The following is a 15,297-nucleotide window of genomic DNA, read 5'->3' as shown; positions in this document are numbered from 1 at the left end:
AGATATGGATGTTATAACAGCAGAAGGAAAATGGAACAAGGAAAAAGATGCCTATATCTCGGGACAGTACTGACTGAAGAATGGAGGAGTAAAGAAGAAATTAAGACGAGAATTGTAATGGTAAATGAATCCTTTTTTATTAAAAAAATCCTACTCTGCAGCGACATGGTTCTGAACCTGAGGAAGAGATTGGCAAAATGCTATATTTGGATTGTACTTTAGTACGGTGTGAAACATTGACACTGGATAGAAAGAAAAAAGGTAAGATAGAGGCTTTTGAGATGTAGGTCAAAAGGAGGATGGAGAAAATAAAGTGGATGGACAGAGTAACTAAGGTAGAAATATTAAGAAGATTTAATGAAGATAGAACAATATTGAAGACTATCAGAAGGAGGGAGGGAAGGAAACTGAATCGGATATATAATTAAGAGAAAAGGAATAATAAATACAGTTCTTTAAGGCTGCATTGATGATGAAGAAAGAAGAGGAAGGAAGAGGCTGAAGTTAATAAGTGACATAAAGGGTAGTGAAGGTTGTCATAAGACGAAAAGAGAATCATGTGACAGAAACAAATGGAGATGAGAGTGATGCCAGCGACCTGGAGAATGCAAAATACCACATGATGATTTTGAAATTTTTTGTTACGGGTCAAATTATGTAATTATTCAAATTTTTTCAATCTCACTGAATGCAAAATAAATTAACTCTTATCATCACTTACTAACCGTTAATGTTAGATTTTAAATTCTAAAAAGAAAAAAAAAAATTATATATTATATAAATAATATTTTTTTTATAAACAAAGTATATGCTTCAATTGCTTTTTGTAATGATTTTTTTTTTTTAGTTAACATAAATTTTCAATCAAATAAGATTTCTATGAAGAACCAATTTTATTTTTTTGACTATAAGAAAAAATAACCTTATTTATTTAATGTTATTAAAACATATTTTCTCAAATTTAACATTTTTTTTAACTTAATTTTTTAATTTAATGGTTTGGGTCATTGGCTCTACTAATAAATATACTGACAGAAAGTGTAGATAATAATTCAAAAACAATATCTTATCGGAAAATATTAGCTTTTTGATGTAAAATTAAAAAAAAAAGGTATTTAAATTGCAAAAGCAACCACTCATCTAATACTTATTTTAAAAATTTTTTATTTTTTTTTTACGTTATCAAGTTTATCATAAGATTCATTTTCTGCAAATATAAATGATTTTTTCCTTATTTTTAAAAATCAATGTAACACAAATATTCATTTTCCGTAGATAAAATATAAGCAAATTATTAATATTAAACTAACGTCTAAAATTAAAATTATTTGCAACCGTTATCAAGGAAGTGAAGCTGTAACAAATATGAAAATATCCCTCTTGCATGGTTGTCAGCCTTTTTATAACAAAGGATTTCTTTAACTAATACGAATCATTCTAATAGTTGCTATATAGTGTTACACTACTACACGATCGGTAATTGTAAATATTAAATTAGAAGATTGATGTCTAAAGTAACAGAGGAGAACAGCCATTAGCTAAATGTGATGAAATTTTTAGCATAAACGAAAATAACGAAATGATAAGTAGGCTTATTTATAAGTAAGAAAGTAAAAACCTTTAAGCTGAATATTCCTTTTTTATCGAATTTTTAATCCTATAAATTAAGTACAATATAAATGTTACTAACGTCATTTTTGTTGAAAGTATTAATGTAAATCGTACTGAATTCAACAATAAAATACCACTTTAACGTTTTTTTATAAAATTTAATAGAAAAAGTAAATTATAGAAAGCTTATAATAGAATAGATAGGGTACGTTATTATTTTAAATGTCTAAATGTGAAATACTACAAAAAGGTGCTGGGAAAGGCCTGGTTTTTGCGATTAAAAAATTTCTTTCTTTTTTTTTAATAAAGAATAAGAGGCATCATAGTAAGTTTATTCTGTGTATTTTATGTTTTTTTTTTTATTTTATTTTAATAAAAGAAATTATTTCATGAGTAGGAAAGATAAATTACGAAATTTAATTATGCTACTTTTTTTTAATTTGTAAATGTTTTTCTTCAATTTTATTTTTGAAAATAATAATTTAATATCAACGTCGGATGACCTATCACCTTAACAATTGATACCGAATAGGGATGATAACAATATACTATATAAGACGTCGACGGGTATGGTATCGTCACCTTCAACATGAAGTCCTCATTGGTATTGTTGGTTCTCGTTGGCTTCGCTGCTGCTGCCGTCCATCCTTATGGACAATCCAAACGACAGTGCTTCAGCGGTTTCTTCAACAACCAGAATGAAGTTTCTCCAATAAGTGAACAACAACAACAAAACCAGAACAACAACCAATACTTCAACAACAACAACAACAACAACCAATACAACAATAATCAAAATGGAAATAACCAGAACAACAATCAGTTCCAGAATCAAAATAACAACCAGAATGGACAGAATGTAAACAACAACCAGAACCAAAATGGTGAGTACATGATTATGCATATTTTAAAATTGTACAATCGCTTAAATGATACATTGCATATTGAAAATATTTTAAAATAAATTAATTATAACAAAATTACGTTTATCACATTTTGATTATTCACACCAAAATTATTATCTATATATTTGATTATTATTAAATAATGATAATAAAAAATAAAATAATGGAAATAAAAAACAGCAGACAGAAGATTAACTATAATATCTTTATTATTAATAATTAGTTATTATAAATATGTTATTTATAATTTTTAATTATAAAAAATAATTTATATTTCTATTTAGTAGTATTAAAAATAAACTGCATTTCTTTTTTCCTAAAATTTTGTTTTCGTTGAATTAAAAAAAATTCGGTAATACTTTTTGTGACATTTGAATTAAAATATACCCATCGTTTTAGTTTCGTGCAGAATTTAAAAGTAGGGTATGCAGTAAAAAATTAATTTCTATGAAAAATGTATTCTTACAAAACAAAAAAGGATAGTTTAAAATGGTTTGATTTAATTTAAAAAAATAAATATTGTTTTAATAAAATTTGGTCATGTAATCAAATCTTATAATTTTAATGATTTTGTTAATTTTAAACAGAGTTAAATTTTTTTAAATATGTCAGATTTCTTGCAATGCAAAATGGAATACTATACATGTATTTAATTATATGCATAAGAATTATTTACGACTTGACACGGAAATACTTCACTATTGCTAAATTTGAGTGTATGAATTAAACCGTAAAAAAACAGTATAAATAAATAACTTAAAATCTCTTTTACTAAATTTAATATCATTGAATATATCGTGAGATATCATCTATATCGAATGTCATTTCTATATTAATCGTTATCTATATCAGTATCGACTTACTCAGACAGCTATTATGTGATTAAATATTATGTTATTAAATTATTATAACATTATGAAACTAATAAGATGTAAACACTCCCGGGACAAGTAATAAAAAAAAAATTGAAATTTTCAGCGAAATCGGTTATGTAGTTTTTGAGTTATTGGGGTACACAGAAAACGAGAATTAATTTTAATCTATGTAGTTTGTTATAGTAATAATAAATTAATGAATAATGGATAATTTATTTATTCTTATGCATTTAATAAGATTAATTGATTACAATGTAATTATTATAATTATAATGCAATAATTTATTATTGCATATTTCACAAATAATACTTTTGTATTTTTATATTTTATATCTTAAAAGGTAGGGTAAATTTATGAAATAAATGAAATCCTAGATGATTTAAAAAGTACAGATAGATAGAAATCCCTAATTTTATTTATGTATTGTAAATAAAATAATAATTTACTTGTAATACAGTTATCTGTAATAATATGTTTAATAATATTTACCTGTAAAATATCATATATATATATATATATATATGATATGACAACTGTATATATACTAGCATTTCCGTTGCGGATTCCCCCGGCTATATAGTTTCTTGCGGTTTCCCTCATGGTCAGGGGATGTTTAACAAGTCAGGGCTCGCTTCATTCGATTTATAAAATTTATAAAACTCAATTTATAAAAACTGTCAGTGTATTGTAATTTCTTCTCAGCTAGTTTCACCTCAGTATAGGCCTTAACTTTGAGTGATCTAACAATACGGCTTTCAAAACAGTCGGCCTACATCTTAAAAATATAACTTGTTACTCATCATTTGTACGGGTATAAATGTATTTTGCCCGGTCTTAGCTTTATCCGACAAACACCTTTTTAAAAAAAAAAACCGGAAGTGACCGTTTTAAAAATTTTTAATTACATTTATTTTGTTTTTTTGTTTGTTTATGCAGCTGATAGCGTCGTACAAAGAGTAACATTGGTTATATTGGTTGAACCGTCGGACCAGACAACATTGCTCTTCTTAAAATAATGAAATTCAATAAAACCCCAAAATTGGTTTTTAGATTTTTATCTGAAGTTATTTGCAACCCCCAATCTAATGAATTACTTTTATTTTAATTACAACGAATAAAAAATAAATAAATAAAAGTAAACTTCTTATTAAATAAAATTGTTTGTTCGTTTAGTATAGTTGGAAACGGTGAAAATTTGCAAGCATTGTTCACATTTTTTTACCTTTCATCATCGATTTCAAGATTAAATTTTGAAAAAAATATAGAAATTAATTTTTAGATATTTACACGAAAATTACACACACCAAAAGTTAAGTTAATATCATCATTTGTTGCCGAAAAATTAAAAAAAAAAATAATCAGGTTTCAAAAAAATTGAAAATCTATTTTAACCCTTTAAACTCGGAATTTAGAAAAAATCTTTTTAAATATGCATTTACACTGTAACAAGATCATATATACAAATTTTCATCAATTTATCTTCAGTAGTTTTTGTTAGGTAATGAATCATTCTATCAGGAAATGTTTTTATACGTATAGATGTTAATTAATAAATATAACATCAAATTTATGTATTCAAACTTGAAGAATTATTCTAATTTATGAATTCATACTTGAAGTAGTATTCATATGTAAAGTTGTTCAGTTTTCAAAGGATTCCAAGAAATAATTTAAAAACAAATGATGATGTTCTATTTTTCTCTGAAACTTGTCTTAATATAAAATGGATTGTAGCATTTATTCATATATGAGTAGAACTATTTGAGCACAGAAATACTCATTTATGTTAAAACATTATACAGATTAATATTACATTTACTGTTAAAATACTATTTTTATCTACTTTGAATATATATATTTTTTTTAAATGTGGTGAAAAATAATCTTTCTTTGTTTTCAGAAAACGTGTTCGGAAACAACCAAAACCAGTTCAACAACAATCAATTCAGTAACAATAACAACCAGAACAGTAATCAATACAACAATAACAACCAAAACCAAAACGTGAATAACAATAACAACAACCAGAACCAAAATAATAACCAGTATAATAACCAGAACAACAATCAAAATAACAATTACAACTACAACGATAATAATCAGTACAACAACAACCAGAACAACCAAAACAATCAATATAATAACAACAATAACCAGAATGGACAACAGAATCAAAATAACAATAACAATCAAAACCAGTACAACAGTAATTACAACAATGGAAACAGCTACAACAACAACCAGAACCAGAATGGTCAGAATGTAAATTACAACAGTCATAATAATCAAAACAACCAATACAACAATAACAACAACTACAATAATCAAAACCAGAATGGCTACAACAATCAGAACCAGTACAACAATAATAATGGTTACAATAACCAGAACAACAACCAAAATAATCAGTACAACAATAACAACAATCAATACAATAACCAGAACCAATATGGCCCGAATGCAAACAACTACAATAACAATAACCAGAACAATAACCAGAACCAATATGGCCCGAATGCAAGCAACTACAATAACAACCATCAGAACAACAACTACAACAATAATAACCAAAACTCCTACAATAACAACAACCAGAACTACAATAATCAAAACCAGAACAACAACTACAACAATAATAACCAAAACTACAATAACAACAACCAGAACTACAATAATCAAAACCAGAACAATAATTACAACAATCAAAACCAGAACAATAATTACAACAATCAAAACCAGAACAATAATTACAACAATCAAAATCAGTATGGCCAGAATGTAAATAACAACAATAATCAAAACAACTACAATAACAATCAGTACCAGAACCAGAACAACAATAACCCAAACCAAAACAACTACAATAACAACAACCAGAACTCATACAACAACAATCAGAATAATAATCAGAACAATCAAAATAATAATAATTTCAACAATAATAACCAGTATGGCTACAATGTAAATAATAACAACAATTACAGTAACCAAAACCAGAACAACAACAACTACAATAATCAGAACCAGAACAACAACTACAACCAGAACAATAACCAGGTCAATCAAAATCAGAACAATAACCAAAACGCTTTCTACAACAACAATAACAACCAAAACAATCAGAATCAATCTAACAACAATCAGAATAATCAGAACCAGAGCAATAACCAGAATGTAAACAAGCAAAATAATAATCAAATTCCGCATAGCAGTAGCTGGTTTCAGTCACTGAAATGGGCAGTATAAATGCAGTCTGATTCTTTCTGTAAAACGTAAAAAAATTTCCTCTGTTTTAATTGAGTAAATAAAGAATTTCAATTTACGTAAATCGATTGTTATTAATTTCTTTTTTAATTCCTTTTGTCACCTTCATTAATAATTCGCTTATAGAAAACCTTACTTAAACGTTTTCAATTTGTGAAAATAAACATGATTCCAAGTGATAAGCCATACTTATTTCGATATATTTTATCGTTAAATAATTAGCATTTTATCCCCTAAAATTTATCAGTTTACTTTTGTTTAAGTAAATTTTTTCCTTACTATAAAGTACAGTTTATTCTTTGGTAGAACGAATTTATAATTTAATAATTATAGTTAAATAATAAATTTCCTAATAAAATTGATAATGTTGTTTATTGCATTTATTCAACGATCTTGCTACAGTAATTCAATATACAATATTACATGTCAAATAGCTAGATTATCTATAGAAACCAATACCTAAAGTTAACGAACGAATAAAATTATAAGAGTATAATTTTTTTTGAATTTAAAATGTTATATGCAACTAAATTCTTTTCAAAAAAAATTTTCAGCTTTGCTAATTTTTATTCTACAACAATTTTTTGTTTAATAAAGTTATGTTTACTGAATATGTCCAAACTCCTCTTTATGTTGGTAATAAAAACATAAAATTTAAATGATAGAATTAAGCAAGTTTCAAGAATGATTAAAATTAGAAGTTTTTATTTTTTTGGTAGCTAAAATTTTACACCAAAAGAAAAAAATTAATAATTCAATAATAATTTTGTGTTAATTATTAACAAAAAAAAATTAATTTTAATAGTTCAATTTAATTTTAATAAAAGTCATGACTTCTATTAGAGATAACGAGTCAAAATTTGGATAGAAAATAGGCAACTTTTTATATAAGTGGCAAAAAAATTATTATATCTAACAAATTTATTAAAATTTCTATACTATAATAATTTTTATACTGCTGTACTTCTTATTATCTACGAAATTATTATATCTGTCAGTAACAAAAACATAACTTTTACTAAACTCTCTCTTTTCAACTACTTTATTTATGTGCTAATCATATTGACATATGTGCGAATATAAACTAGATTATTATTGATCTTATTTTTCTTCTTTTGTTTGTAAAATTCTTGCTACTTATGAGGCTTTCAGGAAGAAGTTTATTTCTTAGAAGCAATATTATGTGATTGGAAGGAAAAGTGAGATTAACAGCGATGATGTTACACTTATTATTCAATGTATTATTCCAACATTTTGTATTCATAAAGATACTAAATCAAGAAAGGTGTAATAGAAAAAACTTAAAGATAATACATGATCCAAAATAATGTATGAGTTGTGAGGATCATTATTACAAAATCCATGCATAATCTAAATAATATTAATTAAAATGAGCATGTTTAATAAAAACTTGTAAATTTAGAAAAATAACAGAAAGTACTGTTTTGTTATATCTGAGTTATTTAATAGGGATGTCTTCTCATAGTTATAATTATACTAAAATTGTCAGGCTGTATTATTAGGTGAAATAAATTTTCAGTTTTATATTGGCGAATGCAACCTCTGGTTATAAATTCTTTTTAACAATACTTAAAAGTAATATTTAAAAAAAAATTCTGTCCCTTGAAATTATTATCTCTGTCCTAAGATAGTAAAAAAGTATTGGTTTCGCTAAGGAATGGAGTGAAATAACATAAAATATTCAACATTAATATTTTGTGTAACATTTTTACAATTTATTTTATGTTGTAAAATATACGTGACTGATTTCCGTATTATTTCTGTTCCCTAGCAACCTTTTAGCCTCAGACATACATTGACAGTTTTATTTATCGGTTTTATATACTCTATTATTCGATACTGTAATTTTTACAGTATCTACCTTATTCTGGAATCAAAATTAACTTTTCTTTAAATAATCTGCTTCGTGGCATAAATCTTTGCTCTACGAAAATCTAATTTAAAAGATTAAAAATCCAATTAAAAATTCGGAACATTTATTGAATTTTAATGTATTGTTTCAAATAAGAAGGGGTTCATTAATCTGTATCATTATAATATTTTTTTCAGTCTTTCTTATAAATGTAATTCGCGTGAAGCCCTGAGACTATTTTCTAGATCTATTTTCATGGAAAGTAATCACATTCATTATGAAACTACCATTTGTTATTCTACTATATTACACACTGACGTTTTTGTAAATTACGCTACTTTGCAAAACTATGTTTAGATCGGTGAAGAAAGGGAATGAAAACCACTTCGTCGATTACTTTTCCGGGATAGACCTGATATGAGCTGTTTGTTTAATAATAACTATACCGCCGGTTTTGAAAATATACCCCATGTTAGATCACCTATCCAACTTTATTGGTTGTAATGTTTAATATACATAATATCAATTTATTAAAAATTAGCATATCTTACGCTAATCTAAATAAATAACCTATTTTATAATCATCAACTTTCCGATGAATAATATTATTATTGAATCCTAATACACATTTATTTGATATGTTGATTTCAAATATGTTTACCTCACATTCCCACTTGTTTAAGTTTCAAAAGAATATTGTATTCATCTTGCAAAAAAATATTGTATGCATCTTAAAACGAATAAGGGGGTAATAATTTCTGAGAAAGACTTTAAATTATTTTTAAATATTAGAAAGCATTTTATCAAATTTAAACAATAATAATTAATTTAAAACAGATTTCTAAGGAAGTTATTTTAATTATGAAGGAGAAAATAGATTCGTATTTCACACACACACACACACACACACACACACACACACACACACACACACACACACACACACACACACACACACACACACACACACACACACACACACACACACACACTCACTCACTCACTCACTCACTCACTCACTCACTCACTCACTCACTCACTCACTCACTCACTCACTCACTCACTCACTCACTCACTCACTCACTCACTCACTCACTCACTCACTCACTCACTCACTCACTCACTCACTCACTCACCGCTAAGTAACACTTAAATCTCGTAATTTTAAGGTCAATATGATGACTTCCAAATTACTATTAAAATTCTCTAACAATCATTTCCATGGGAATTATAAAAGGTTATTTGTTTGTTTTAATTTTAATTATTTCAGGTTTATCCCATAATTTAACTCACCGAGTTGGTATAGTGGTGATCTTGACATCGCAAATCAGCTGATTATGAAGTCGAGAGTTCTAAGGTTTAAAGCCTAGTAAAGGCAATAATTTTTGTTCGGATTGAGAACTAGATCGTGGATACCGGTGTTCTTTGATGCTTGGGTTAATACACATCTCAGGAATGGTCAACTTTGAGATTGCACTACATAGATACATACATATATATCATCCTCATTCATCCTCTGAAGAAGTACCTTATGGTGGTTCCGGAGGCTAAACAGATGAGAGGTTTATCTCATATTATGGGTAGGAAAAATACACTGAAGAAGCAAAAGTTAAAAGAAAAATACAATTATAACAGTATGTTAAATAAGTAGGCTGTTTTTTTGTCTTCAGTCATTTGACTGGTTTGATGCAGCTCTCCAAGATTCCCTATCTAATGCCAGTCGTTTCATTTCGGTATACCCCCTACGTCCTACATCCCTAACAGTTTCTTTTACGTATTCCTGCCTGCACAATTCCTTCTACCTGTTCCTCCAATATCAAAGCGATTATTAGAGGATGCCTTAAAAGTCTGTTCCTTCTTTTAACTATATTTTTCCAAATGCTTCTTTCTTCACCTATTTGCCGCAATACCTCTTCATTTGTCACTTTATCCACCCATCTGATTTTTAACATTCTCCTATAACACCACATTTCAAAAGCTTCTAATCTTTCTTCTCAGGTACTCTGATCGTCCAAGCTTTACTTCCATATAAAGCTACGCTCCAAACATATTCTTTCAAAAATCTTTTCCTGACGTTTAAATTAATTTTTGATGTAAACAAATTGTATTTCTGACTGAAGGCTCGTTTTGCCTGTGCTATTCGGAATTTTATTCTGCTTCATCCATCTTTAGTAATTCTACTTCCCAAATAACAAAATTCTTCTACCTCCGTAATCTTTTCTCTTCCTATTTTTATATTCAGTGGTCAATCTACAATATTTCTACTACACTTCATTACTTTCATTTTGCTCTTGTTTATTTTCATGCGGTAGTTCTTATGTAGACAACATCCATGCCGTTGATTGTTTATTCTAAATTTTTTTTACTCTCAGCTAGAATTACTATATCATCAGCAAATCGTAGCATCTTTATCCTTTCACCTTGTACTGTTACTCTGGACTAAATTGTTGTTTAACATTATTAATTGCTAGTTCTGTTCGATTAAAAAGTAAAGTAAAGTAAAAAATAGTAAAATAAAGATTAAAAAGTAACGGGGAAAGGAAACATCCTTGTAAGACGACTTTTTTATTACTACTTCTTTTTTATGTTGCTCAATTATTACTCTTGCTGTTTGATTCATGTAAATGTTAGCAATTGTTTTTCTATCTCTGAACTTGAACTCTATTTTTTTTTTAAATGCTGAATATTTTATTCCAGTCTACGTTATCGAATGCCTTTTCTGTCTATAAATGCCAAGTATGTTGGTTTGTTTTTCTTTAGTCTTCCTTCTACTATTAATCTGAGCACTTAAATTGCTTCCCTTGTCCCTATGATTTTCCTAAAATCAAATTGGTCTTCTCCTAACACTTCTTTCACTCTCCTCTCAATTCTTCTGAATTCTAGTTAGGATTTTTGATGCATGACTAGTTAAGTTTATTGTTCTGTATTCTTCACATTTATCTGCATCTGCTTTCTTTGGTATCATGACTGTAATACTCTTTTTGAAGTCTGATGGAACACCCTTTTTTGTAAATATTACACACCAGTTGTATAATCTAAGTAGTTTTAAATACTTCAAAAAAGAGGTTAATAAAAATTATATTTTCACAGCGATGAAAATTATTGCATTTAAGTATAATAATTTTCTAGATGTCACACTATACAGCATTATAAAAATGATTATAGGATCGTCAATGAATAACAGCATAGAGGTTATACAACTTATATGCGAGTACATAAAACTTTTATTTGTTAATTTAATGATGAAAACTAAACAAAACAAACAGCTAATAGCAAAACAATACTAAAAACAGCTATGTTAAACAAAAAAAAAGTAAACTCGCAAAACAGTTTTAATGATAAACCATCAATACTGCATTTTCAAGTTGTCTTTTCACCAAAAGCTTAAAATAATTTACAATAAGTTTTTTCTGTAAATGAATTATTAATAAAGAAAGTAAAAAGAAATAATTTCAAGTAAAAAAAAAGATTGCAGTAAATAAATACTGAAACATGTTATTTACTCTATTAAAGCAGAGGAAATGATGTTACATTTCATGAGATTAATCAGAGGAATATGAAAATAATGTATTTAGTTAGTCCATATCAATGAGGGAAAATAGCTACTGATAACTGGAGTTTGACTTTTGTTTTGTTTTTGATTGTTATTGTTGTAGCACTGGTTCTGGTTATTAATCTGATAGCTGTTGGCTTGATTTTGATTGTTATTATTTTGGTTGTTATAGTTGTTTTGGTTGTAGAGCACGTTTTGCAGGCTGTTGTTGTCATCCTGATTGATCTGGTTATTATTTTTCTGGTTGTTATTCTGATATTTGTTGTATTGATTGCACTTTTGATTGTTTAACTGTTGCTATTCTGTTGTAACTGTTGTTATTGTTTATATTGTGATCATACTGATTTTGGTTTTTGCAGTTATTATTGTTGTTAAATTGATAATTTTGATTATAGTACTGATTGTTGTTCAGATTTTGATTGTAGTTATTTTTATTTAACTAATTTTTTATTCTGGTTGTTATTATAATTATTTTGATTTTGGTTATTATAATTGTTGTTTTGTTGTAAATATTGCTGTTGTTTTTTTGTTAAATTCTGGTAATTTTAGTTCTGGTTACTGCATTGTTTATATTGGTGGTTGTTAGTGATATTCTGGTTCTGATTATTGTAGTTGTACTGGCTTTTTTGGTTTTGATTGTTTTTCATATGCTGGACATATTGATTCTGGTTGTTGAACTAATTTTTTTTGGTTGATATTGCTACTATACTGGTTTTGATTGTTGTAATTAAATTTTGTCTATTCTGGTTGTTATTATTGTTATTTTGGTTATTATTGTCGAAGTTGTGGGTTTTATTTTGTTTGTTAAAGTGATTTTTGTTTTGGTTCTGACTTTTGTTATTGTTCTGATTTTTGTTGCTGTTGCTTTGGATGTTGTTATAGTAGAAGTTGTTTACATTTTTGTAATTTGCATCCTGATTGTTATTGGTGTTGTTATTGCTCTGATTCTGATTATCACTACTGCTGATTTTGCTTACCATTATTGAATTGATCGTTTTGGTTATTGTTGTTGTTAACACTGATTCTGGTTATTGGTATTTAAATATGGCCATTCTGATTATATTGCTACCGTTGTTTAAGTTGTAGTTCAGATTCTTTTGGTTCTAATTGTTGTTATTGTAAAAGCTGTGAAATTGTGATGGTTATTATTATTTGGTTATTCTTTGCGTTATTATTTTTTTTACTGGTTCTGATTGTTGAAGTTTTTCTGGTTCTGGTTACTGTAATTGATGTTATTATTTTTGGTTATTCTGGTTGTTATTATTATTCTACTGGTTCTGATTATTATTATTTATATTTGTCCAATCTGTATGCTATAACTTTTGTTGCTCTGTTGATTTTGGTTGTTTTTAACCATGTAATGTGAAAGTTATTTTACATTCTATCTAAATTGGTTCTGTTGCTGTTGTGTTGGTTATTGATATTGCTGAACTAGTTGTTGTTGTTCATGGACTGGTTTTGGTTGTTTCAGAACTCGTTTCCTGAAAAGAAAAGAATTTTTACAATTTTTTTATGTCTTTCAGTCTTTTAATCTTACCCCGTTTATTAAACGTGACGGCCTTTATTGATGTATATAATGTAAATTAGTGTCTTCGTTTTGCGATAGTTATTAAGTAAATCTAAAGTGTTTTTAGTATCTATATGGGTTTCAATTTAAGCGAAATTTGCATTTACATTTTTTTTTAAATATTCTGAAAAAGTATGTTAATTCTGTTAAAATTAGACCGTCTTCTGGTGGAGTATCTTTGTAGCAGAATATCCAATGTGCTAATAAATATTCCATCCAGTATCATTTATTTACTGCAATATTCTTTCTTTTAACTTAAAAATTATTAATTAAAGTACCTTCTGGTTTATTAATTATAATTCTAAATTTATGAATGAATGTATCTTGATTTTAATAAATCACCTTAATCTCAACAAATGCATCTGTATTTGTGAAAACTTCACTACCGTTAGAAAGCAGTATCAACTCAAAACTAATGATTATACGTGAATACTATAAAATTCTATTGCACCCTACGTTTTTACGTTTTACCCTACGTTTTTTAAATAATGAAACGATTTATGGAATAATTTATGATTTTTTTTTTTTTTTTAATATTACTACTACAGAATTCTTAGAAAACTTATACCAGATTGTCAAAAGTTTTGATTGTCGAACTGATTATTTTGGTTATTGTTCTTGTACTGGTTACTGTTGACTTGGTGAAGAAACTGCACTTTGATTGTTGTAGATACTGCTGAAGCACTCTCGTTTTTTAGGCTGGACGGCAGCAGCAGCAGCAAAACCAACGAGCACCAACAATACCAATGAGGACTTCATGCTGTAGGTGATGATATCATATCCGCCGTCGTCTTATATACTCTATTGATATCATCCTTCACTGAGTGTCAATAGTTAAGATGATAGGTCGCCCGACGCTTAAATTTCAAAATATTTGTAAAAAGTGGAATAAATAAAAAAGTTCTCATATGAGTAAAAAAAAAAAAAATAATATATGTTGTAATTTATCCAATTTATACGCTTTAATATCTTAACATTTTTCCTTTATTTAAATATGAATATATACAACACACTCAATAGGCTAGATATGGTCATATTTATTATAAAGTAAACAAAATTTTAAAAATGCTTTTTAAAAATCCATAATTTTTAATAAAGCATCCCTGCAACTTTTAACGAGACAATTCACCCATTATTTAACTAGCCATCTGACATATATATTTTATTTTAAAATTGCTGTATCTAAAATATATATATATGCAATTATATTATTATTCGCATGTTATAGTCACATATGTATATTAAAAAATTCTTACATTTCAAATCATCCATAAAATTAATTAACAATATCTTAATAATTAACAACGAGAGATTAAGTCCAGTGTGCATAGAGAATTTATATATTTGTGCATACAGAAATTAAGTACTTTTTAATTTATAACCGTTCAGTATACACAGAGTGATGGAAAGTATGGAAACGGCTTCATATTTCAAAATTGAAGGACAATAGGTGATAGAAATAAGTACATATTTACATCGTTACAAAATTATTATTTTATGTGTGTTTGAAATTTTTGTCTCGCATCTTGGATCTGCCAAGTTTAATCGGACATGTTTTTTTTTAAAATGGGAATATGAACATCTGATACTTGACTTTAATGTAAAATTTTAATGAGAGAAATGTTTTTTTTTTAAATGGGAATATGAA

General features: G+C 27.2%; 1 protein-coding gene across 1 annotated transcript in view; it reads left to right on the top strand.

Moving 5' to 3' along the window:
- Positions 1-2,199: 2,199 nt before the first annotated feature.
- The window catches only part of LOC142317850 (uncharacterized), a 36,439-nt gene continuing 23,341 nt past the window's right edge, over positions 2,200-15,297 (top strand). The window contains exons 1-4 of the mRNA XM_075354400.1: positions 2,200-2,495; positions 5,293-6,636; positions 12,186-12,310; positions 14,348-14,411. Of these exons, the coding sequence (XP_075210515.1) occupies positions 2,201-2,495; positions 5,293-6,636; positions 12,186-12,310; positions 14,348-14,411 (1,828 nt within the window). The 5' untranslated portion in view covers position 2,200. The remainder of the gene's footprint in view (positions 2,496-5,292; positions 6,637-12,185; positions 12,311-14,347; positions 14,412-15,297) is intronic.

This window comes from Lycorma delicatula, chromosome 1 (assembly GCF_047948215.1).
Source record: "Lycorma delicatula isolate Av1 chromosome 1, ASM4794821v1, whole genome shotgun sequence".
NCBI classification, from domain to species: domain Eukaryota; kingdom Metazoa; phylum Arthropoda; class Insecta; order Hemiptera; family Fulgoridae; genus Lycorma; species Lycorma delicatula.
The sequence above is the reverse complement of the archived record's forward strand: the minus strand, read 5'-3'. Positions and strand labels throughout refer to the sequence as shown.